Raw genomic sequence first — 27,362 nt, 5'->3', positions numbered from 1 at the left:
TATTCTGCATTGATGGCTGCTCTGGCAGGGCCACCAAGAGGCTTCCAGCAGCTCTGTTGGGTTGCGGTAGGCTCCTGGGATTAGCTGAGGGGATGAAGACTCGACTCACAAGCTCCAGATGCTTCGGCACCCCTCTATCACAGGGCTGGGGAGCAGCTGTGCTGGGACACAGATGCACCTTGTCCCCACCGCTGCTGCCCTGCAGCTCCTGTGCCTGGAGAGGTCATCAGCTCACTGCTGCTAAGAAACACCCTCTTCTCTCAAAATCACAACTCCTTAACCACTTGCATCAGCTTCCTCTTCAGACTTGCCCTCAACCTTCACTCCTGCTCTCCCAAGAGCAGGGCTAATCTCCATCCCCGTTCAGCCTCTTTTAGTTCTCACCTCTGAAGAGGCCACAAAGTACCACCTTTACAATGTAAACCCACCCAGTATTAACACAGCCTGCCATCAGTCTTATTCTTCAGCTCTGCAATCATCTACAGGATACTTTTCAAAACATACTGAAAAGTCATAAAACATCTGGCGCCTGCTGGAGCCATGGTGACTTCTCTTCTGCTCTGCACCTTGGCACAAATGTGCTGTATCCACCTGCGACATCCTTCCTGCACTGGCCATTGTTCCAGGCCTTCCTGCAGGTGCCTGACGGGATAGTTCCCTTAAACCGTTTTCTCGGTGTGGGGCTTCTGTGAGAAGGAGCATAACAGCCTGCGGACTTGTAAAAGAATGTTTTTCCTGCATTTCTTTCCACTGGAGCAGGGAGGGGGGAGTGACTGAGCAGCCGCATGGTACTTGGTTGCTGCATGGGGTTAAACCACGATAGTTATTCAGTGACAAACATCCTCCGGGCCTCTGTTTAACCACATACAAGTACATCCCAATATTCAGCAAGGACCATCTCAGCTCTCCAAACCTAAACTTCCCATATGACCTAAACAACACCATCACTTATTTAGAAATTATCCCAGCCCAAGTGGCCCGAGGAGTGTCTGCAGGCTCAGAGCAAGCTGGGGCCACCTTCCACCTGGCCCTGCAGTTACTGTGTGCTGCTCATGAAGCCAATGGCCGTGACCCAGAGCCAGCTGGTCCTTGCTGCTGATGTGCAGCCCCTGCTCCTCTTCATGAGCTTTTAAGATCATGGCCCATGAAGAAGGTAAGCGCAGGTTCATATGTCAGCCCACAACAGGTTAGCTGAGATATACCAAAGGTAGTGACGGGGCAGGGCTGCCCCACATCCCTACCGAGAAAGTAGTGCTTCCCAGTTCTGCAATTCATCCAATATCAGTTCTTTAGTGAACCCCAGGCGTGGCTGGTGCTGCCCTTGGGGCAGATGAAGGGCAGCCAGACGGGGGCTGAGGGGGGCTTGCTGTGGCACCGGCGCCTCTGAGCCAGCTGGTACCAGGGAACGGCAAGCCCACAGCAACAGGGGCAGCAGCACCTAGCAGATCCTATGGCTGGGGGGGGGGGGGGGGGGGAGGGGCTGCAGAATCCCAGCTCTTACTGCCTCACTGGTACTAGTATCCAGCACAGCTGGGTTAGGGAAGGGTCTGAAACAGTGACTGACCTACCAATTCTTATCACCACAGTGTGCAAACCTCACTTCAGAGGGCACTGTAATTCGGCACTGTAAGGGGCTGAGGGAGGCAAGGAGCCTCAAGGGGAAGGACGGACACCTCCTAAAGCAGATCAACTTTAGGAGGCCAGGGGAAGCTTCTGTTTTCCTTTAGCTACCAGCCCCAAGGGTGCATTTAAACTCTTCCCTCCACCAGAGGTTTCCACCTCATCCACTGTGCGACATGCGAAATCACTTGTTTGTGTGACACCAAATTCAGTGGGAAGCCACTTCTGGTGGAAGTTTAGGATGGAGCAAAGTATGGTTATAAATGCTTCACATATCTATACACAAATATACACAGAGATAGATATACATGTACAGACATCTATACACCTATCTACATGGATATCTATAGATACTCAAAGATATATGAAGTCCTTTTTAGATCCTTTCCCAAATTTGTAAGTGATTGTGCATATAAAGGAAAAATAGTTTTACAGTAAAGCCAACTTCGGATTCTTACCTATGTCACAATAGTTTCTGAAAAACTGTTGGCGGGACTTAAAATTCACCAATGAAATAACAAAAGGAAGTATTTTGCTGTTATTTTGGCAGCTCGTGGTTCTTCTAGTACTCACTGCTTGGGGCCTCGCTAGTTTGGTAAGTCATTGTATAGCAATAAAGAAAAAAGTGCTATCTAGCAGGCTGGTTGCTTAGCTTGCAGGAAGCTATATCGTAATTTGGAAGAAAAAAGAAAGCATGGAGCATTATCAGTAAAACAGCGATTCTACCCTTATCTTTAATGCAATATTTGCTCTGCAGACATGCAAAAACTTACTTAAAAAGATAACTGTGACCTTTCATGAACCCAATTTCATTTTAACAGGAGAGTTTCATGCTTCTCTGCAAGTGTGAGATGTGTCTATTAAAATTCTTTTCAAAGGCCTTGCCTGATCTGTTTCTCAGTTGAGGGCCAAACTGGCTCAGTATCAAATAGCTGCCAGTACCTTAGTACTTCTGGAAGAGTGTGGCTGATGGATCAAAACCTCATCTTGGTCACACTGTTTTGAAATGCAACGAGAGTCACCTCATTATCTTTGGAAGGATTATAATGTGATATTATGACAAGAGTCTGCCCTACTCTCAAGGCATGGATAATGGGGATTTGAGCCCTGGATATGTGAATACTATTGCAAATGGAAAAGTTCTGTACTCGGCACCAAGAACAGAGACGTATTTCTGCATGTTACACACTATCCAAGTCCCTTACTTCACTAACCTGTAATTAAATCACTTGGAAACAGAGAATTGTATATTATAGTTCAAAAGCATTAAAAGGACCCTATACACTACTGGTTTTGATATGTAAATCTGTAAGCACTCACAGAAGGGCCATATACCCTAAAGACCACAGGTAATTAAGGTAGCTACTTTATTAAGTTAGTGCCCCATCTGCTGAACCATGGCACCAGCTGTGCGCACGCCCTCCGTTGCTGCATTCAAGTATGTTGCTGGAACAAAACACTCCTTGTGTTTGGGAACAAAACCCCATGAGTCCAAACCATAAGTCATTCCAGCAAGAACAGATACACCAAATTGCTCAGGTTTTCATCCCTATTAATTCTGTAAGTTAACCACAAATGCCTACTGAGTTTCTAAAGGGCGCAAGGGCTTCTTAAGAAAGCACAGATGAAAGAATTAATTAATCATTTGGCACTGCAAATAAACAGGTACATTCAGAAGAAAAAAGCTGGGGGTTTTATAACTCCATGTAAGGCCACAGCCTCCTCTTCCAGTATATAGGGCTTCTCTAAGCCTTAAAGTGGTCCTAAAGCGGAGGTCACTCTAGGCAGGCATTTACAGACTTGAAGAATCCTCCTCAGTCATGACCTTAAAACCTGCCCGAGGCCAAGATTTAACCTTTTGCATGCTGTACAACCAAGATGGATTGCTTTGAAGTTTTTAATGAATGAATGTTTTAACAAAAAATAATATTAAGCCATTATCAACATTGTACCTAAGCAGGGGCTATATTTCTTGCAATGCTGCCAGAAACGTAAACTCTTATGTAGCAAACATTTGCCATAATTTTCCTTTAAAAAAAACAAAAAGTATCAAATGCCCTTCCTTTATTTTACCATGGCAATGAAATAACCACAATCACAACTATCCTGTTATATTAATTTTTAACACTCTGCTCTTCTCTTCATAGGCAGTCAATGATAGTGGCACACAGATGAGCAGACCTGCCATCAGTCCAACTCAGTGCAAGATGCCAGCCTGCCTGCAGCCTCTGTCTCTGTGCAACTAGGTGGTCATTGCTGCAGACCCCTTGAGGCTTCAGCTCTGCCTTTCTATTCATCACCATAACTGAAATCCTTTCGGTTTTGGTAAAAAAGCACACCTAAAATATAACTGGAGAGTATCAGCCCTTCCAAATGAATGCTCTGAAATGACCACAAACTGGGCTGCAAGCCCAGCGCACCAGGGAGGCGTTCAGGCTGTGAGTTGCAAAGGAGCCCAGAAATTAATCATCCACCTTCCACGACTTTTCACCTGGTATTGGCTACTTCACTTCCTCAGGCTCTGGTAAAAAACACAGACATGAAGCAATTCCCAAAGGCAGTCACAGCCATGAAAATCTGTTTTGGCTGCTGATGGTCTGGTATGTCTCATTAGATAGCCCAGCTAAATTAGGACACAGTTTTAGGCTTCCCATGCTCCTGTGAGCAGATGTAGGACATCCTACGGAAAAGACTTGGCTCGTGAAACCCTGGTGTGTGGCAGAAAGGCAGCTGGTTTTGTGCATGCTGGCTTTGTTTGCTTCTTGCGCCTCTCACTTCTCACTCCAAAACTGGATGCGAAGCTGCACATCTTTTTACCTGTATTGGTGAGTAAAGAGGTGGCCAAAGCTCACTTCTCAGTGGCAAAAACCGGTGGCAAATCCCCACCGTTAATAACCTGCCCAGGGAGACCCATAATGAAATCCAGCCCTAGAAGCAGCCTGCTCCTGGGCCACAGAGCAGGCTGCACCAGCTTCTGCCTCTTCGCTCTGTGAATTACAGCTTGCTAGCACAGCACTAGATAGAACAAAGATGAAATTTTCTTCTCAAGTACTCCTGGTGGGCAGAGCAGCCACCAGCAGAAGAAAAGTATACTCACCACTTCATCCAACTGACTTGAAATCTTGGGAATTGGTGGGTTACATTGACTGAAAAATGATTTATCCTAAAAATCCTGCAATGCATCGCCTTCTTAATGGCAGGCAAGGCACCAGACTGGAGAACTGAGCACATAAATCACAACAGTTGGAGACACAAGAGCTACAGCTAAAGCTGTCACGTCCTCTGGCTATCAGGTACACCTCAGGGGGATGTCTCATGCATGCCAAGAGGCTAGAAATAAACCTAGCTGCTGGGTGTTGTTTGATACCTGGCTGCTTTTTGTTGATGCTTGGCTCATGTTATTCCACTTTGGTGTCTTAGCTGGATCTCCACGTGGCCATCACTCTCATGCCTGACTCATTTTAACCCTTTGCTTCATCCCCTGGACATCTGCTGTTTTGTAATACCCCACATCCATCTTGAGTTCCTCTCTCAGGTCCCAGGCAAGCCCCCTGCCATCTGCTGAGCTCCTCTGCTGTATGAGTCTCCCTGTATTCATCTTTACCGCAGGCTGCTTTAGTTATGGCTAGACAACTGTAAGTTGCCCCAGGTAACTCCTTACTCATCTGTGTCTGAAAATAATCATAAACCACTATTAAATCACGAACTGCTTTTTAACTGACCAGCAGTAACTTAGTGTTTTGCTGAATACTTATGAAAGGGGATAGGTCCTCTACAATTTCCATTTCTAACTAATAGCACTCACCACTAATAACTTCTAGAAATGGTGGTATCACTCTGTTGCTTTTCACTTCTTTCTTTAGCACAGAGTATTTACAGGACCATTTACTTAATAAACTGTACATTAAAAGGCATCTCCACTGTGATGTACTGTTAGTGTACCCTAACAACTGGATGTAACAGTGAGAACTACTTCATGCCCACCTGCAACTGCAGATGTGCTGAAGTACACGTTGGTCATTGATTACATGATGTAGGACTCAACTTTAGCTTTAATGCTTCAGATGATCAGCATGTTTACATAATTACTGGTGCAGAACACTGCCTTCTATTTCAACGGACAAACTGTTGGATAGCTTTTAAACAAAAAATGAAATCGGATAGAATAAAATAAAATCATATTAAAATAAAACATAAATAAAATCTGTCTTCCCCCAAGTCAGGGTGGGCAAAGCAAGCAGGCCTTCTGGACCCAAGCCCAGCACCCTGCCAGGTCCCAAGGGAGGTCCAGCAAGTCTTGCTGCTTGATGTGGGAGCAGCTCTACCACAGGGGCCACCAAGCAGTAACAGCTGCGAGCTAGATCTTGGTTTACCAGCTTCTGGACTCAGGAAAGGAAGGAGTAAAAGCCAGACTTCTGCATCATTTAATGAAGTAATTTCAGCAGTTATTACTCTTGGTGACTTGATGACCCAGAAGAGCAAAGTCCTCTGCCCATGTGTCTTCTGGGACATCCTTGATGGCTGGCCTCCACCCTGGTCCACCAACAGAAAGCTGTGACCTACCACCTGCTGAAAGAGTCCTGACCTGGTGTGATGTGAAAGGAAACAAACACTGCTGGAAGCATTTACAGGGTCAGGCCCAAATGCAAAGTGAGGTCTTGGCCTCATGTACTGCCCTGTCTTAACCAGACAGGAGAACAGCTAAGAAAAAGAAATGTGACTATCTTCTGCTTAAAAGCAGCAAATTCCTTGGAGGAAAGAAGAACCATTAACAACCACACTTCTTTCTTTAACTGGCAACAGGTCAGACCAGTATGACTGAAACACACGCACACAGTGGTGATAATCTCACAAATACTGGATATAATAGTTGCTCAAATACTCCCAGCGAAAACTGAAACTAAAAGTCACAAGACATACCACAAGGCAGACACAGAATAGTATCTATAGTGAAAACATAGATTACTCAGCCAGCACTGCTGGTGGAGAATTGGTAAGGGTGTGTGTGTATACTGCAGTCCACACCCTAATGACCACAGAAATGGCAAGATCTGCTTCTTATTTTAGTCAAAGAGATAGCACCAGCCTTGCTTGTAAGAGACTTGGAAACCCGTGCCCTTACAGGCCATGACTACTTGTTACCCCACTTCGGTGCCATGTAACCCCTTTCACTCACCCTATCTAGCCTTCTAAAACTTGAGCAACACAGAGCAATCCTGTTTCAGGGCATGCATGAAATCACTGGGAGGAGGAACTGGGGACAAATGGGCCACCAGTCCTTGCCGTGTGCACCACCAGTGGCACAGCACATGCACTCCCAGTTATGCTACGGGTCTGGAATAAGGTCTCCATCCCTCAATCCTCCTTTGAACAGACACATGCACATACTTAATATCATCTAATAGCTAATAATCTTATTTTTACTGATCTTGCAAATGCTCACACACAAACCTATGGCAGAGAAGTTATATGTTATGGTTTACTTGGTTGAGAAGAGGCTTTAGGAGTGGTCCCTAGGTGTGCAGAAGTTTCGTTTTCTTTACAGCACTGTGACACTTCCATTGAGCAAGCCCACACAGCCTCATGCTTTGGAGGAGACCACAGTGGCTCTTGGAGCAGCAACTGTTGCCCAAACAGTTGAAGCTGTCCTGTACACAGCTGTTCAGAGCTTCTGCTCTTACTGCACTGTGGAGCATCATCACCGTGGAGCCTCCCACTTCACATTTACTCCATCTTCAACTGACAAGCACAACACTACTGAAAACCTCAAAGATCTCCCTCTTCAATTCCCTTCAGAAACTCTCTGGGCTCCAATACAAAATCAGGAAGCCCAAACAGGTGGAGATACTGGGCTCCCTCATCCCCAGCTGCCCACCTTGTTCCTTGGGAGTCAGCCCTGCAGAATGAGACCCCCAGTATTATACAAATGGAACTACATTTGTGGAGCAGCATCTGGCCTCCATTTACACATGGAGTAAATGCAAACTTATGAGTAAACTCAAGGAGGTATATCTGATGTGACAATGGATTCTTCTCAGCCTTTGCAATCTTGACACCAAGGGTAACAGTGAAGAGAATTACCTGCTCAGTGTCAGACCAAAAGTTAACTGAATTCAACATTTTCTTGATAACAGTGATAGCAGGAGAAGTGTATAGGCAAAAAAAGGAAATAGGGCATGCTCTGTGCAGGCTTTCTTGGAGAGTATGTTGGTTCTTCCGGCAAATAGTGATGCAAAAGCTTGCTGCATGGGACTCTGCAGCAGCCCTTAAGCATAAACAATCTGTGCTAGAAATTATTTAACCAACAAGATGAAGATGGCCAATAATTGCTAGAATAACTAGTTTCCAGAATTAAAGAATCAAGCTAACTACCGAGTCCTCTGGACAGGGAAAAGGACAGATTTCTTTGGTACTTTCACTAAGTGCTTTTCTTGTGTAGTTGCAGCTTTTCTATTTAGGAGGTGAGCAAGTGCAATGCTGAACCCTTCTGCTGTCCAACAGAGAAGCACTGGACTCTTGACAACAATCATTCAGCCTAACCCTGAATGTTAATTGCAGTTAAGTGGAACCACGCTGACTGACATCAGCTGGTGGTCCGGCCCAAGCCAGCAAGGGTGGAAACAGAGTGAAAATAGGTCAAGACATGGAGAGAATGATGAATTTTTCCACTTATATTCCTAAATATTAGGACAAAATCTTAATGTTCACAGAATCACAGAGTGGCTAAGATTGGAAGGGACCTCTGGAGTCATCTGGTCCAACACCGCTGCTTAAGCAGAGCCAACTAGAGCAAGTTGCCCAGAACTATGTCCAGATGGCTTTTGAAGGTCTCCAAGGAGGGAGACTGCCACCTCTCTGGGCAACTTGTGCCAGTGCTCAGTCATCCTCACAGCAAGTCAGTGAGTGTTTCCTTACATTCAGACAGACTCTTCTGTATTTCATTTTGTGCCCCTTACTTCTGGTTCTGTCACTGAGCACCACTGAGAAGAGCTTGGCTTCATCTTCTTTACATTTCCCCTTCAGGTATTTTTAACAATTTGTAAGATTCCCCCCGAGCCTTCTCTTCTCCAGGCTCTCTCAGTTCCAGCTCTCTCAGCCTTTCCTCACATGAGAGATGCTTCTGTTCCTTTATTATCTTCATGGCCTTTTGTTGGACTCTCTCCAGTACATCCATGTCTTTCCGTTTTTTCATCTTCTTTGCAGCAAGGGCACATTGCTGGCCCATGTTCTTCTATTAGCTTCAATGCGGCTCAGCATTTCTAGAAGACTCTCCGTCTGAGAGCTTCAAGTTCCATGAAAACATCGAGTAAACTCTGGAAGCTCACCAAGAGGGACTGCGAGATCAATTGATCCATTTTGAAGAGACATCTGGGTAAAAAGAAATGCTCTGCATCAAGCTAACTGGGAGCAGAAGGGGGTCAAGGACTGGGAGTTCAGTCTTCCTGCTCCTACTTTTAGCCCACATGTCTGTGTTTGCCAGGACAGAAAATTTCAGGTACTTCCTCCTAGGTTTCCCTGGTGATTCATGCCACTTTCATCCTAAGCAGGTAACAAACATTTTTTAGCCTTTAGGAAACAGACTTAAAAGAGGATCAAAACTGCTTCAAGCAGGGCCTAAATTTTGCTTTGTCCAAGCCTGCGTTGACTAAACTGAACCTGATCTGCTTAAACTATGTGTGCCCTCTTCCCTGTGGGGATTTCTCTGCAGCAGTCCAAAGGCAGAATAAGAAAATGTGCCTGAGCTAAGAGGAAATGGAGGCCACACCTTTGCAGACTGGAACAAGCTGGGAGAAAGCAGTTTTCCCTCTCAGAGGGCTATCTCAGCCTGGTGGAGGGGACTAAGAATTCATAAGGGACTCATTTTCACTACATCTCTAAGACTATGCTACGTGTGTTCACAAACAGGTGTATCTCATGGCAGGAGGAAATGTGAAAAGTAGGACTCATACATCAAATTCTCAATTGCTTTAAGTCAGAATAACCCCTGCCAGGTTAATAATTTTATACTGGTTTACAACCACAGGAGGCCATGCCCTGCGCATTACATGTCCATTCCTAGGCACCGGAATCCTTTTTGCTGTTGGACAGATGCAGCTGCACAATTCATGGTTGTATCATTATGAGCCCTTGACAGTGCTGCCTCACGTTATTTTTTCCTCTCTTCATTTTATCCTAAGCCACTGACATTTTGGTAAAGCCTAGAATATTTGAAGGGTTAAATCATGTCTTGTCTCATCTCTGCCTCTTGCTTTTCTCATAGCAACAGTGTTCACAGGAGGGAGAGGCAGAGAAGCTTGCCATTGCCGTATTGACAGAAGTCAGCACTTCAGATCCCTGTGACTGCCTCAGAAATAAAGATCTTGTCATATTCACTTTCATCTCCAGCAAGTGCCAAGTTATGTCAATGTCAGTGTGAGAAGCTGCTCTGTCTCTCTCTTCCTTTCATTGGTGCCACTGAGACACAGACAAAAGATAAAGATGACAAAACACCCAGACACGGTTTGTGTTCAGCTGGTAAGAGTTTTGCAAATCAGAAAGCTAGCAATGGGATTTTTCTTTCCAGAAAGGATCAGACACTAAGAACAGGCTAGTCTTCCACTGACCCACAGAAATCCAATCTATCATTTTTCTTTAAACTGCAATTAATTAAACATTTTATATAAGACTGCAAAAGACAAAGCAGTTGATGAAGACTGAAGATAAGTGAAAGATACGAAATGATTAGAGGTAGGAAGTTGCTTTCAGGCTTTAAATACAGTGCTTAGGAACCTGCAGAAGCTGCACAGCCAGTTTGCTAACAAAGATCCAACAAAAATAATGGTTTGCATTTCTGCCTTTCATAGTTTTAGGGCTAAAGGTTGTCTGATTCCTGGTTAGGTGACTCCCTTGGGCATAGATGAGAGCTGCAATCATCTCAGTCAAATAAGCTAATGTGACTTTGAAAGAACCCACCAAAGGCATCTATGCAGAGGTGAATGTCTCTGAAGAGCTGTTTATGGAATAAATTTGAGCTGGAGTTCATTTATCTGCATTTACAAATGCTTTAGCACTGCCACATTACACTCATGGGCAAACACACATGTGCACTGAAGTTACCAAATAATTAGATGTGATTTTTAGTGTCCAAGAGAATGAAGCTTCTCATTTCTTTTTAGGCTCCCTCCTGAAGTTCTTGCTGATCTCTACACATTAAGCTCATCTAACCTTGCTGGGGAATTCATTACTTTTAAGTCAGAGCATTCAAGTCTTTTACCTAGTCTTGGCTCTCAGTGTTTTCTCATTTAACATTTATTACAAGAAAATCCATCTTGCACTTACTTTCAGGTGGTACTTAAACAGAAAAAAAGATGGCAGAGCCCTCCCACAGTGCATCCAGGGTCTTTTGAAGACATATCCAAGAAATGCTTTTGAAGAGCTGCAAAGATTAACTTGACTGCTGTTACCTACTTGTGAGAATTTCTGTTACTGCCTCTCACAGCCACACTCCCCTTTTAAATCATTAATGAACATTCATTCCTCAGCATCCTCCATGCTACTTCATCCTTTGCAGGTGACTGAATCTACTCAACAAATTTTTGACTTTTCTGAAATACACTTTAATAGACTGTGCAGACATGTCAGCTGTGCCTTCTGGATTTTTTTTAACTTTTGCTATTTATGGTAGCGACACCATTTTCATCACCAATAACTCATCCCTGTGAGCCAGAAAGCAGCAGATCATCTCCAGATCACCTATCCTGGCATAAGAAGGTGTGTGGTTCAGACACCACCTACATGTAGCTGTTTGCTTGGGTAATCAGGCACTCAGGACAGCTGCTTGCCCTCAGCCTGCTGCTTGGGGGGCCAGAGAGCAACCCACTGGGATTACTGGGAACTGAGCAGTGCACTCTTGAGTGAGCACTTCATGGTTACTCTCTTGCACAAGGAGGTCAACCTTCCATCAATCCCAGAACACAGAAGTTTTGGAGCCCAGGTGCCTGGCAGCCTGGGCCTGAAGGAGCTCTCCTGGCATACAGCAAAAGCTTTGCTGAAAGCAGCACATTTCTACAGAACAAAGTATTTGCCAATCCAAAATACTTAGAAAGTAACTGACTGGATCTAGAGCAGAAACCCTCTTTCAGCAACCCAATGTGTAGAGGATAAAAGGAAACAGAAATAAGCATACAAAATCCGAGTTTAGAGCCAGAAAGCACTGAGCAGCACACTCCCCAAATGCAAACAGTACAGGGATTGGGGATGTGATCACAGAAGTGGCTCTAAAGGGCTGACCTTCCCTCCTTCATCCCCATTAACTGCCAGGGATATGCACACTGGCAACTCCACGCTCCCACAAAGTATTTATTTTTTTTTCTTCCCCCTCCCCTTAATGCTGGCTGGTACTTTAAATTAATTCACATAATATCACACAACCACCTCCATGAAGCAAGCTTTCTCCTTGCTTCTGTTTTAAATGTTAACACATCTACATATATAACCATACTCCAGAACTGTTTAGGCAAAACTACTGCCCAATTCCTCCTCTACTATACACGGGCTTTAGCAGAGCTGCATTAGCTTCTGCCTAAACATCTGTGTGCATGTGGTTCAGACATTTTGAGAAACAATCTTCTCTGAGAAACTGCTTCTTCCAAGGTTTTGCTTTCTTCAACTAAGCAAGGAAACCAAAAGAACAGCTCATGGGTGATACAGGAAGAACGAGGGATGTTTGTTTGGTTTTTTTTCTTGGAGCCCAATAAGCAACCTACAAGAGGAAAGAAGGACCACATTGCTTTTAGGTCTCTAGAGGACATCTAGACCACTAAGGCTAATGTTCTATTATTTGTTATAAAATCACTTCTAGTATATTTGTCTCCTTGTTTCCTTCTGTTCCCCATTTGTCTGTCCAGATACATCTACCGTCTCTTGCATCAAGGCTGCACGATCTTTAGTGCAGAGACCGTATTTTCATTGTGTTCATACAGTGGTCAGCGCATGAAGGCTCTTGTCCACCCATGCTAGCAAGAAAGAAGGCTTGGAGATAGATGGCGGCTGGTAACAGAAGCAGCTGACAGCTCTTAACTGCTCAAGGAGAAGAAATTTAATTGGTTTTATGCAAGAGCCACTCTGAGTACAACAGCTGTATTTTGTAAAATACCTTTCCGACAGATTTTCACAGGCTAAATGATGACTTCTCCTCTTGCCACCATCTGCTTAATTGCAGCATGCTTGCTTTTTGCTTTGCATTTGGATCAGAGAGCACTAAAGCACAATCCCCTGCCTAATGACTTCAAACCAGACGCCTCTGGATCTGTTTTGAAGAGCACATGAGTCAGGCACTCCCTGCGCCCCTCGCTTGCCCCACTGCAGCTCCCACCCTGTTCCTGATGGATGGTCCCTTCTCAGCAAAACTGTGCCACTGTGGCCAGCCAGTTCGCTCACAGCAAAGCCATAACCTACTTGGGACACTTGGCACAACTGCCCACATGCCTGACCCACAGGTACGACCTGTCACATCATTGTCACCTTGTGCTGCAGAAATTTTGCTGCAACCACCCAGCAGCTCACTGGAAACAGGAGAAGGCTCCCAACAGATAACTGCTTAAATCAAATAATGTAATCTGAAACCTGCTCTGTCACATGATTAACTGTTTACCTTTTAATTGCTTGTAATAATTGGGTGGTGGCAAGTTAATGAATTTCACAGTACATGTCGCATATCACCATGCCACGTAGCTGTTTCTTCTGCAGCCACAGCAGAGCTAAGGGTAAGACTGTGAAATTACTGACAGAAGACAATTAACCCTGTCCACTCACCATGGGAGAAAGGATGCCTCTGAGAGACCCATTCAATCATTCCCCTATCTTTTGCAGAATTCAACACACAGCCTCTTTATTTTTGGAAGAAATCCACTACAAAGCCGTTTTACCCTCTGCACAAGCCCTTGTGCCACCAGCCTGGTACACGCTATCCCTGTGGGCTGCTGGTTCTGGCACTAGCAACCACAGGCCACGAGAGGAAAGGCTTGGGGACAGGGCTTAGGTGGCACTGCAGAGCAGGAGCTTTTGTACCTTTCAAAACTCTTTCCTTTCCCAGTGCACGTTCTGGGGAAAAGGCAGAGGCTAGGACTTTTTATATAATGTGTTTTAACCACCCTGTTGGATTAAATGGAAACACATCTTCCCATAATAATAAATTGTTACAGCATAGACTGTAACAGGCAAACACCAAAACCCCAGGAGAAATCACTCCTGACGGAAAGCAAACAGCTGCCAGAGTTGCTTCCAAACAACAATTAATGCAGTAAACTTGTTCGTTTCGTGGCTCTTTAATTATAGGGGAACCTTCCACAAAGTTGCCATTCACATGGATGTGGGCAAACCACTCTGTGCCTACAGTCGGGGGACGCCTCCTTTCCAGAGCAGGGAGTGCTGGCCCTTGTCTGTCCCCAAACCAGCCTGGCAGCTGGCTGCCTGCCAGAGAGCGCAGCCAGCTCCAGCTCCCACTGCCTACATGCCAAACAAAGCTTCACAGCATCTGCATTTCTGTCAGCTGCTGTCCAGTCCCTGTAACTTGCTCAGGTCACCAACCAAATCCAGGAGGACTCAGCAGCTTGGGCATCGCTGATGCCTGTCAGTCACGATCGTCTAACAGGCCCACAGCGCAGGGAGTTCCCCCCGTTGTGTCCTGGCACTCTGCAACTAGCTGCTACTGGGTCTTGACCCGGTTTATGGGCATAATCGAAGACAGAAGGGGGAAACTCAGATCAGAGAAAGAGCTGGCTGCAAGGATGAGCTTCTAGCTGTCCTCCACGTGACTAACGCTGCCAGCTACTTCCCTCTCTTCCTTCCTTCCTTCTGCCCTGTGGGAAAATACGATGTGGTTGGGGGAGGAAAACAGTCAGAAGGCAACATATCTGAAGGTAAAAGCTGATGAAGCAGCCAGCAAGATAATGGGAGAAGAAGCTGTGCTACCAGCAAGCACCAGTGTTCAAAATCCAGCGAGCACTGTGCAGCCCTGTGTCTGCCGCAGCACAGGCTCAAGAAGGAGAATGAGCACATGTGCTGCCTCTGAAATCTCCTGGCAGGAAGCATCTCTGCTAGCCCCGTGCTCCGCTGGAAAGTTTTGGCAGTGAGAAGGCAGGACCATGGTGGTTACCAGCACAGGGGACTATCCAAGCCATTCCACACACAGCTGCAGCTCTGTACAGATCTGACTGGAAACCAATGTTGATTCGTTTCCAAAAACCATGGGGAAGCCCATGTATGCAACACTATGGAACAACCCTGCACAGCCTTTCTGTTGGAAATTACTTTCGCTGTTCTTCTCCTGAGTAGGGCCAAGCACACCCCAGCAGGACAGAAGGAGGTGCTGTACCAGCGACCCTGACCACAGCATCAGCGGACCTCACTACCTGCATGGACACAATGCAGTCATGGAGAGCAAACGGTCCTTTTGTGCTGGGTGCCACCACTGCTGCAGCTGGTAGATACCACCCACGGTATCTACCCACATGGGATGGCTTCCAGGTCTGTGCCTGTCCATAACAGCCAAGAAGTGACTGCCACTTCTTAGGGAACCCCCTGGGCAATTCAACAGCCACAATACCTTCGTGACTTTACCCGCCGGGGGACACTCAGGAAAACTAAATTATATTCACTAAATTAAGAACAGAAAGCTGTTTAGATAAATTGTGCCTAGGCCTCTGAAATAGAATTGAAGTGTCATCAATTTAACTCACCTCCCTTCTCACCCCTTTAATTCACAGAATGAGCGTACATACAGAGTTTTAATGAGGTTTAATTAATCTTCTTTAAAAGGTAGCTTAGATTAACTTTCTTATGTTCCCCCTGTAGACAACTCATGAATTATGGTATTCAAGCACCCTGCCTCTAAGGATTCTTGCACTGTGGGAACATTTCCTGCTCAGAGTTCTTCAATAGTCAAAATCTCTATGCTATCTTTTATGCCTCTTTCAGTTTACTGGCCCAAGTGGGTCCGCAAGAGACATTTGTACAAACTACTGCAATTAGTTAAAACCTTCTCCCTCTTACTTGATAAAATTATAGGGTCCGCAGGGACATTCTAATTTAGGAATGATTTTACTGATTTAGGTCTATTTTGTTAAGGATTGAGGATTTGCCTACCAATGAACTTGTACTGGTTTTAACAGGCCCGTATCGTTAATGGAGGCAAACTCCAGGAGACAAGGCATATATTTTAGCAAGGACAACCTGGTTTAGTTGAGGTTCAACAGATGTCTAACTGACTTGAGCTGAAACAACTCACACTTATGTTGCACAAGTGAGTTATTGTGGGCTAAGGTAGCCTCAGGTGCTGTAGGCAGCAGCTACACTCCATGCAGCAACTCCATGCACGCCCACTCTAGCCCCAAGGCAAGTGTTGAGTAATTTGAAGGAGGACAAGTAAGAACTTCTCACCTACCACAGTGCAAGACAGCAGATGGGCAGTAACTGCAGAGGACCTGATGGACAGCAACAGCATAACTCTGGGTAGTCTAGACAACTGTTGCAGCATTTTACCAACTCTGCTTGAAGCTGTACCTTTGGTTAGCTGTTATCCTTCACAGATGCAACATTTTACTTAACGTGAGGTACTCTTAAAATGCACTATGAGTGTATGTCCAAAGGGAGCCTGCACAATGCAAATTACCTCCTAAAACAACTGTGTTTAATGGGTATGGACAAGGTTATGTTCATGTTCTCTTGAACACTGATCTTTGCATTAAAAGGAGGGCCAAGATGCACATTTGAATTGCTGTGCCATGGTGTTCATGAGACAGGTTCGCATATAACAAAGCAAAACAACTACAACATCTTATGCTGCTTTCCTGTTCTTCCACTGCTTAAGGTTATGCAAGTGGAAACACATAGTGTTGTCAAATATGTTGAGAACGAGATCTGGAGAGTACTCGATTTCAAAATGAAGTTTTCATATGTCAATGGGCTTCCATTGGTCTTAAGTTACAAAAAGGGTCCACACAAGTGCAGATCTTTCAGGGTCCGTGGTGCAGAAACACTGGATGCACTGGAATTACTATTGAAAAGGCCTCCCATCAGGCAGGCTTACAGAGTGGTTAAGAGCAACCACACTCCCTCCCCCTACCTTCACCCCTACAGAAAACATACTCATGGTAAGTCATGAAATAACTGCCAGGTAGAAACAGAGCTAAAAACATTATTATAGAGGGGAAAAAACCTCTGAAGTGGCTTCTCTCCTTAACTATAAGCCTACAGCTTGTACACGGAAAATGGATAGCCACTGACCGTCACTGACTCACGTCCTTACCACTTTCACCAAGGTCCCAGCTATGGCAGGGCAATTGCTCTTGATTGACATGCAAGCAAGCAAAGGTTGGTTAGTACAAATAACTCCTGCCTGGCACTATCAGCCAACCAAAAAGTCAGCACCACTGTAATGTACGTTTAGACCTTTCTGGTTCCCCTGTGCTGCACTCAGGCTACTGCTGCTGTCACTTTTTTAACTCCCCGGTCCCTTCACAGCTTCTGGTCTCGTACTCATTAACACAGCATATCCCAACCTGCTGGAGGCAGCTCCCCCAGATGTAGATTAAATACTTCTAGCATTTTACTGCTTCCTCACAGAAATGATTCCCAGACCAGAAAACTAGCACAACAATAAAATCCACGTGAAGAAATTAAAAATGAAGTGCGACAAGCAATCCTCGCTAGCAAAAAGGTCAAGATTTTATTTTAAAAAGAACTTTTTTCCTACAACAAATGAATGCTATGCCTTGTTAAAAATCATGACAATACAAATTAATTCCAGGATAACAAACCTGTATCAATTTAATTACTGCAAACTTCCCTTGCTGACAGAGAGAATAAATATGACACAGTAAGACAGAGGACATGGCTTAGAAGTAAATGTTGTTTCTACAAACTACTCTAAGGTGTAAATCTTGAGGGCCAGATTCTCAGTTTCACATAGGTCAAAACAAAGCAATGGAGGACTCTTCCCTTGGTGTCAGGCAGTGTCCCAGCTGTAAGATTTCTTACCTGATACCTTACATGCCTATGGGGCTGATGCAAACCACATAGACAAGCCACCCTTTCACCAGGAAGGAAGAAAACACATTTATGCACGACCCAGGGGAAGCAGAGGGTTTTGATAAGGGTCTACAATACCTTTGTTTAATGGGTTTTACTTTTTGTGTCTTATAAACCAGGAATTCACAAAAAGGTAAAGAGAAATGAAGAGCGTGTTGAAACCTCCCGCCCACGCCACTTTGTTCAACCTGTGCTTCAGGTCTAAGAGACTAAGACCACCTCTCAAAAGCAGCCACTAAATTTGAAAGCCTAGGGCCATAAAGAATTGACCCCAGCTGACACACACTGTAGTGTTACAGCAAATCTGTTGTTCTAGAGGCAGGTTTTCTGATAGCACAGGGTATTTTGTTTTTAACCACTACACTGTCTGGTTTGCTTTGTGGCTGCTGAGATGGAAAAAAAGCACTCTGCATTTTGCTTTCAGCTCTTGCAATGTGCTTTTCCACTCCTTTAAAGTGCAAGGAGCTGAATCTACATTTAGGAACTTTCCGGAGATAACAAATAGGTCCCACTGGGCAGTTTTATGTATTTATTTTGTCTTCGTTCACAGAGAAAGGCAACAGGCAAGGGAGTTCAAATGAAGCTCAGAGAAGCCAAAAAGGAAACCACAGGGTTTATTTTCCTCTTCAGAGCTTATGTTTAGTGAGGCTTCATCCCTCAGTACGAGAGAGGTTGTGCTGTGTGCTTCTAGAGGTTTTTAATACCTTGGGTCACCCAGACAGATTCTGTGAACTCAAATAATCCTGATGTTGACAGAAAGATGCAGATAAACGCTCTTTAATTCTTCTCTTCCAACTGTCTCAGACCTCTGGAGACATACTTGGAGAGATGTTCCAGTTTCAGTGGCAAAGGTCTTCTCTGACAACACACTTTGGGAACGAAGTCGGATTGTTTATCCTCTGGTGGTAGTTCTGCTCTTTTAGGTTCACAGAGTATAAAAGGAGAAAACTCTTTTCTAATCTCTGCTTCTGTTTATCCCTCTAACTCCAGCTTCCTAATTTCACCAAAAGAGAAAGGTCATCAAGTTGAGACTGACAACTCAGTGTAGTTACATGAACTCCTGTGCATTGCTCCATGCTCAAAAGCAGTTTTAGTTCTTTTACTTCTCTCAGTCATGACTCTACTCTTGAAGGCCCTGCAAGTTAACAGGAGCATCCTGGAGGCGCTTCAGCTTACATTGCCTATAAGCAACCATGAAGCATTAACATTTCAGTTTGTGCTTTGTAACTGGGTCACTCTATGCTGGCAACCAAAAGTTTGAGTGGTATAAGGCCCTTCTTCCAAGCCATGACAAAACTGCCACTGACTTCAACAGCACAGGAGTACCAGTCCTTCCCCCCAGTTCTGGGGGTCTGCTTCTTTCCTCAGAGATTGCTGGTTTGTAATTAGTCCAGGTTATAGCACTGGTGAGAAATGGCTCTACTGGATTAGAGAACCCAAGTCTAATAATTAATCCAAGGACTAATTTCTGATCCTTTAAATGGAGGCTATCTTACAAGAAAGCTTCAGATATGCAGTCTGCTATTACGGTACTTTTAACAGCTTTATCCTAGACATGGAGGTTCTTTCCTTCAAAAAGGGACTGCATAGAGAAGATTGAAGATTTTCCTTCCTCTCCAGCATTTTTTTTTTTCCTTTGATGTCTTAAACACAAAGAAATTGAGGTATTTGTGTCTCTGGGCAAGCTGTGAGGTGGTGAGGCTGGTGACCCCTTCTGTCCCAACATATATACTCTATTATGTCACTGTATGCCAGAGGACTGGTGTGGGTGCTGTATCACATGCTAGGGTATTAAATGCATAGCTAGTAGGCATACGTCCAGCAAATAGTTTACTGGGAACAGATTTGATGCAAATAAGAAAAACAATCACCCAAACAATGAAGTAAGGGGTGCAACGTCATTTCAGGTCCTTTTATTCAGGAGGTCTTTGGCAGGGACTGTTTTATTCTTCTTGCCAAAGTGTGGCCAGCTGAGCAAGCAAGCAATGCGTGCAACTTGCAATAGGTCAGTAACTTCACAGAGGTCAATGAAATTGCTCACATGCTGAAGCCAATGAAGCCAACCCAAGTTCAGGTAAAATGTGTGCTTATTGAGCTCTGCCAGAATCAGCGCCTACCTCCTGAATAAAGTCCAAAGATTGCTGCAGCTTCCATTACCTCTTTAAAAAGTTTCCCTTCCACTCTGTAAGGAAAATGTCTTCTCCCGACAAACTGACAGAGCTTTTCCTCTACACTGTGAGAAGCTAAAACATGAGCAATACCAGATGCACCCTGTGTTAGTTACCAAATCTCTGCCACTTTAATCCAATTTAACAGGACAAACTGGTGCATGTTAGCATGGACCTTTGTCAGCCTGTGACCTTCAGCTGATGTTACAGCTGCTGTCCTGAAGAACATGACTTACTCCTTAATCACGTAACACAGCTGCACAAGGCTGTCAAGGACAGAAATGGGGAAACTTAGCACCACGTTCAACATTTCGTCCAGGAGCAACACACTAGGCTCATATTCTAGCCATGGCAGTCTCCTCTAGTGTCACCAAGTTTGTCATGGAAGAGGTATCTACAGTAGACAGAAATAGGGATTAGACAATGTCCACACCAAGACATAGTCTCAGTCTTGGAAACTGATGCACACAAGTCCACGATGTGCTCTTTGGACAGCTGAATTTTTATCTCTCTTCCAGCCCTATTCACATGTTGAGTTAATCAGAGTCAAGAAAATTCCATTATTATGCCATAAATGTATAACATTTGCTTTTGTTTAATGTGACATTTGAGTTCGGGAAAAAGCCTTTGCTCTGAACAAATTATTGACTAACATTGTATATATCTCATTCCCTGATCTTCTCTGACCTTTTCCTGTAATTTCCACAAGATTTTAAGCCACAAGTTTGGCAGACCTATTGCCGAGAAAGGACTTTCACCACCCCCACTACACAACCGTGGGTAATGCATGCAGAAATAAACAGCTGGGGCAAACTCCCTCTCACTTCGTTACTGATTTCCATCAACAGCTTTGCAATAAGAATGGATTTGGCCTTTTACCCTGAACAGGCATCCACCTTGTTAACACTTCTGGTTGTTGAAGAAAGCAGATCTGCAAAGAAACTGTTTCTTGTAGCCCTGATCCTGGCAAATCACTCCACATCACCTCCTATGAACTTTCTAAATCAGGATGTTATTTAGTTCCCAGCTCACCACTGAATTAATTTAAAGCCGGATACTGCCCATAGCCAACACAGACTCTCTAAAGAAGAAAACACAAAAAAGCTAGCAGATCTGTTAGCAATGACACTGCTGAAGCCTGGTTTAGAACGGACAGTTTACCTCACATCTAAGCAGGGATGAGGCCTGATAGACAACCTTCCTGTGATTAAGGTTTTCCCATGGTACTCTTCACGTGGAGTCTCCGGTGTGTGTTAACACAGCTGGGTTCACAGTTCAATTATGTGAATTCTTTGATGTCTCATTATGCAGTTAAGCCCATGCTCCAGTTTTTCCCTGAGGCTCCTCTCCTCTCTCCAGACACTAATTTCCATGAAGCTCCTAGGAATCTTAAAATCTCTGATACTGCTGTCACTGCCACAATCAGCCAGCAGTTTCAAGAAGCATTTGGCAAGACAGAGGCTAGAGGGAAGGCAGACAAGGAACAAGCAGGCAGTCCTATCACATATCTTTTTCTGAGAAAACGAGGTTAAACACACCATTATACACTCCAACATGTATCAAGCAACAGCAGGGGTGAAATACCATTTCTTGACCCAGCAGAGAGAATCTTACTCCATGCTCCATTTTCATGACTGGCCTTTAGATTATCCTGCTCTTTAAAACAGTTTTAGATACAGAACTATTTCATATGGTGATGAAGAGGAAATAGATGTTTTAAGTGTGAGAAACTATTTCCTATCACTTGCTGTAAGTCTATTTGTTTATTAAAAAAATTACCACCCAGGAAAATCTCCTTCCTCTTCCCCCTAAAAATCCACTCCTGTCACTCTCTCCCTTGTGGCTTATCCCCCTTATCCCTCCACACAAGCTCATGCTTTTCTTTAATTAAGCAAAAGAAAGTCTTAAATTCTCCTTTTGCCTGGAATTCCCTACTTTGCCTCTCCTCATTGCTACTAAAAAAAAATAAAAGTAAAAATCTAACACTGAAGGCAAATACCAGTATCTGGTCTTAATGGTTTTGTATCAACAGCTTTGATAGAATTTGTTTCCAGTGACCAAATATGACCACGATTCAACCATAATTGCATATTCACTTTGTTGCCTATGCCAGATGTGAAGCTTCACATCCAAAACCGCTACTGCAGCAACACACAATATTTAATGGAAGTCACGTTATTACCACATACTGGTCTGCTTGCAAAACTGTATTTCAAGGTCTAGAGTTTCAAAACAAGTCTTTACTCTCAAACCCTCTGGATCTTAAGGCATGAAATCTGAGCCTCTGCAGTCTCTACTTTTAGATAGTAGGACCATATTTAACTGCACAGAAGCTCTGGCATTCTGGGTAAGAAATTTTCAATGAATGAGCAAAATTGGAGACTGCTTAAGAAGACTTCAGCAACACAGTACAGAAAGACAAATAAAGAAAGCCTGAGAAAAGTAATGAATTTACCTGCAGTATTAACAGCATCTGAATAATAGAAGGTGGAACTCTGGCTCTGGAACGTGATAATGCATCTTCCAATTTAATGTTGAGGGTAATTATATTCCTAAAGTGCAGAAGAGCCAGCTGCCGAACTGAGGGCTCCTTCCCCTTAGAAACAGAAACAAAGCAAGATGGATTATAAGCAGTGTGAAAATGAGTTTCAAATTCCTCTGTCAAAATTCCTTCCTCCGCTTCTGAGGGATTACAAGAATGGTAAACCTAAATGAAAAGCAAAAGAAACATAACAAAGGACACAGAGCAGCCTAAAGTCTGCACAGTGAATTTGATTTGGCAGTAATGAACACTGAAGACAATGACTGAGTCTGATTGTGTGTGAAGATGATGAAGGGTTGGGGTGGGGAATCATACCTGAGTGCAGGATATATACGAGCATTTTGTATTTTAACAGTAACGAAATGTATCAAATGTTTGGAAAAAAAAAAGGCAGGGTTGAAAAAGGGCTGAATTTCCATTATTTCTCAAGATTTTGAGTATTGGCTGGGTACTGTCTTCAAATTATGCTGGGAATCCTGACTCAGCCCATCTGTGTATCCTCCTTTTCTCTACAGTTAGGGAGGCTTCCCTATAAGGCAGGAGCAGAGATGAAGTTTCATATTGCATTTTAAAAGACATCTTTTTGCAGTTCAAGAATACTTTCTCATTGATGAAAACCTCAACTGAAGAATACAATGCTAGCTCTGCCTGCAGAGATGAACGCCGCTTGCCTTATGAGGGGCTGTAAAACTGTTCCTGTTTCTAGCATCAGGGTTTCTTCCTTGGGTATATATGGCTGCACATACATATTCTTGCCTGCAGTTATGAGTGCTGCCAGACAAACATTAACAATTCTGGAAAGTCTGTTATTCAGCTGGTACTGACTTATCTTAGTTTGGAATAAAGAAGCCTGACCCAACCCCACATCACCCATGCCTTTTCACTTTTTTAATTATTTATACTGAAACAAAGAAAGCCCCAAACTGCTTCAATTGTTAATGAATAAAATTTACAAGAGCACATAAGCACCAGCTGTGCTTTTGGAAGCAACCTCAGAACGTCAGGCGCCTAGATCTATTTGAAATTACATAGGACTTAGGGCTCTTAACCGCTCTGTGTTCCTTTGAAAAGTCAAGCAATTATTTCCATCTGAAAGGTGAGGAGACTTGTGTTGCTAAATTATTTTCAAAGGCCTCAGGAACATAACAGTGAAAAGGGGTATTTGGTGCAATTTTCAGAAACATCTGAGTGAGTTCTAATTTAGTCAAGTGCTTTGGAAAACCAGGTTGAGAGCCTACCTGTATCTGTAAGTGCCAAAATGCCTTGTATTTAAATTATGTGGCACTTAGAAAAATCTCTCATCATGTTCTAACAGGTTTTTAACACCAACTTATTTCTATCATTTTAAAGTTTCTACAGTAACACACAAGTTAATGGGTGAAGTAGCCTGTATGCTTTTAGAGCTCTTTCAAAACTAAATTATGCGTAAAGTTGCACCTTTTCCACTGAGTTGAATCATGCCTGTAATTATCTGCAGATGCAACATTTGGACAACCATTCTAGGCATAAAATCCATTTGGAAAAATGGGAGAAGTTTTCTGAAGTTTCTCCAAATATGTTCAGGCACCAAGTTCCCACTAAAATCTGCAGGCATCTAGGAGAAACTCCAGATGGTCGCTTCTACCTATCCGGTAGAGATTTCCTTAGGAGTTAAGTGATAAACAACATTCGGTGGCCATCACTAATTACAAGATTGAGCCTTCATCCAAATCAGATCAACTACCTATAGTGGACTTTGAATTACTAGAGTCAAGTTCTGTGCTCATGTAAACTGGTCTAACTCCACTGACTATTGCTGTCCATTTACAGTAGCATAGAATTTGACCTTGGAAATAAAATTCCTTTTCAAAAGTGGAGATACTTCAGAGACAAAGTCACACTGCAGAGAAGGAAATGCATATATTTAAGTCAACACAGCTCCATTTATTTTACTGTATGTGTATTTCAGCTTACCATTCATAATCTTTTTTGACTTTTAGTGCAAGTTGGCAGAAGGGCTAACCATCCCCCTTGCACTTCACTTCTGTTTTCAAAGTTCCCCTTCATCTTTTTCACCCAAGCACTTCAAACTTCTCTGTGTAAGTAACTTATTTCCATGACATGACTATACAGAACAGCTGCACTGGGAGTTTGGCCCAGGGAGAGTTACGGACTGCATCAATCTGTTGATGAACCAGTAAAGTTGCTTTTTCCAGTTTTTCAAGATTCTATAATAAGAATAAGTTTTCACCTGCACAGGATAGAAAATAGCCTGAAGCATGGGCAGGACATCACTGAAGAAAAAATCCCAGGTTTCAGCTAACGTATCCAGTAGTTTCTGCCCTGCAAAAATGCAAAACAAACTAGTGAACCATTTAGGCTGTAATCAGCTAATTGCAAAGACTAAAACATAAAGGAAACAACGTGAATCTGCTATTATACACAAAGGTGAATCATGTACCAGCTACTATTAGCAGTACGGAATTAGTATTCCTTTTAGTGTATCAGATCATTCACTATTTGTATCTTTTCAGGTGACACATCTAATGTTCTTAGTAAACTCACAGACTTTGAGGTTAAAGCTTACTTAGAAAAAAACCATGAAGAGCAAAGAGTAATAGCCCAGGTTACCCCCTCCTCTTCTTGCAGTAATACCTACCTACCGGACAAAGCAATGGAGGACAGCAGTAGGAGGAGGACAGAGCAGGTTAAATGCGGAAGCATTCCTGCAGAGAAATCTCCCCCACCGTGCTTCCCTCTGCCCTGCAAGCTGCAAGGCAGCAAAGCAAACTGCGCTCTGTGGAGATGCTCCACAAAGCGACCCCTCAAACTGATCCCCTCCCTGCATCTCCACTTAGATAGAAAATCTCACTCAAGATTACGGAAAAAGACAATAGTGTTGCGGCTCTATTTTTTACTGTAATTTTCAAAGGATGCAGTCAAAACCTGCTATGATGTGAGTTCCCCATGGTCCTCACAGCAAGGCCAACTCCTCATCCATTCCTTCCCCAGCTGCAGCCACCCAGAAGCCTCCCCAGTGGAGACTGGAGAAACTCTGGCCAGGTCATACAACGAAGCTGGATGTCAAGATCCTCACAGAACATTTTGTAAAACACAGAGGCACATGCAGGAGCCGAGGTCTATGGGAAAGGAAGGCTGACTCGACAGCTGGATGCTGGCTTCAAATCCCTGCTCCTCAAAATTGCCTGTGTGACCTTGGGCAACCTGTTTAGCATCCCTGCGCCCCTAACCCGACTGTGAAAGGAGAGCAATGCTGCTGCAACTCCACCAACAGGTATTATGGAGATGAATACATGAATGATTATGAGGTGTTCAGACAAGACAGTATGACTTATCAGGAAGCAATTTCAATAGTAATCAATCAATATTACTACTGGTGTCAGAATCAGGCATTCTTCTTTATTTTTGTATTACAATGTTATTTAGGGTCTTAGCCAGGGCACATTTTGCCCAGAATTACACACATATCACAAAGAAACACTGCATGAAAGCACCTACACTCAAAGTTAGCCAAGTGCCAAACTTTATTATGGGTTACTTGATCTCCCTGCATTTTTAAGCACGTGACTAATAGCACAGCTCTGGCCCATCTGCAACTCCTAAATTATTACTGGATTGATGACTTTAAATGCTTTCAGTGGCAAATGTGGATCACCATGCTATACTGCAGCTGCTGGATTGTGAACCATACCAAGGTCTTAGTTTCTGCACCACCAGGCAGGAGTTCTCTCTGTCCTACACACTAGTGCACAAGACTAAAAAGGGTGTTCTACATTTCAATTTTTTACAAGTGTCTTGCGTTAGTTCTAGTCAAACACTGCAAGGAACCAGGTCCAAAATTTCCTAGCAGCTGTAGCTGTAATAGTAATAACAAATACCTGTGCTGGTTTTGGCTGGGGTAGAGTTAATTTTCTTCATAGTAGCTAGCAGGGGGTTTATGTTTTGGATTTGTGCTGAAAACATGGTTGGTAATTCAGGGATGTTTTTCTTGCTGCTGAGCAGGGTTTACACAGCATCAAGGTCTTTTCTGCCTCTCACCTCACCCCACCAGCAAGCAGGCTGGAGATGCAAAAGAAGCTGGGAGAGGACACAGCCGAGACAGCTGACCTGAACTAGCCAAAGGGATATTCCACCATATGAGTTCACAATCAGCATATAAAGCTGAGGGAAGAAGAAGGAAGGGGCGGGGGGTGGGGTGGGGAGCGGCATTCAGAGTGATGGCATTTGTCTTCCCAAGTCACCGTTATGCGTGATGGAGCCTGACTTTCCTGGAGATGGCTGAACACCTGCCTGCCAGTGGGAAGTGGTGAATGAATTCCTCATTTTGCTTTGCTGGCATGTGCAGCTTTTGCTTTATCCATTAAACTGTTTTTATCTCATCCCACGAGCTTTCCCACTTTTACTGTCTTGATTCCCTCCCCCACCCTACTGTGGGGGGAGTGAGCAAGCAGCTGTGTAGGGCTCAGTTGCTGACTGGGGTTAAACCACGACAGTCCTTTTTGGCACCCAATGTGTTTGAGAAAGTGTGTTTGGAATGTGCTAGATCAAATTTATAGCTGTTATTACTGTTTAGCTATTAATTGGCAGGCTTCTGTGCTTGCCACGGGGCTTGCTTGCCTTACTGTAGAGCCCAGCACTCGTTAGTGGCTGCTTTTTGCTTTCACTGCTTGCTCTACTGGGGGTTAAACCACAACAATACTGTTGCATTATAACTTCCATATACTAGTGTCTGAAACACTCAAGTGTTTCAAAGATATAAATCTGATCATGAAGAAAAAGCTCAACCACTCTATGCCCTGAGGGCAGAGTATTAAGTTAAGTATGTTAGTTGCCCACAAGTTGAGGTTAAGTGGAAACTAAGCCTTTACAAATCTGGCTCCAGATGAGAGTGCTTAGCATTGGTCCTTTCAGAAACTTGCTGCTAATATTGTATGAAGTCAAATTACCCTGTTGAGATAAACATG

The 27,362-nt window shown here is 43.8% G+C and overlaps 1 protein-coding gene across 10 annotated transcripts in view; it reads right to left on the bottom strand.

Annotated features, from left to right (window-relative positions):
- The window catches only part of PRR5 (proline rich 5), a 94,237-nt gene that overhangs the window by 6,489 nt on the left and 60,386 nt on the right, over positions 1 to 27,362 (bottom strand). For all 10 annotated transcript variants that reach the window (XM_056339805.1, XM_056339808.1, XM_056339802.1 and 7 more), the window contains 2 exons: positions 24,629 to 24,720; positions 22,312 to 22,452 (listed from right to left, as the gene is read on the bottom strand). In XM_056339805.1, coding sequence (XP_056195780.1) covers positions 22,312 to 22,452; positions 24,629 to 24,720 — 233 coding nt within the window. The remainder of the gene's footprint in view (positions 1 to 22,311; positions 22,453 to 24,628; positions 24,721 to 27,362) is intronic.

This window comes from Falco biarmicus, chromosome 5, assembly GCF_023638135.1.
Source record: "Falco biarmicus isolate bFalBia1 chromosome 5, bFalBia1.pri, whole genome shotgun sequence".
In the NCBI taxonomy this organism is placed as follows: Eukaryota; Metazoa; Chordata; class Aves; order Falconiformes; family Falconidae; genus Falco; species Falco biarmicus.
This window is presented reverse-complemented; position numbering and strand designations above follow the sequence as displayed.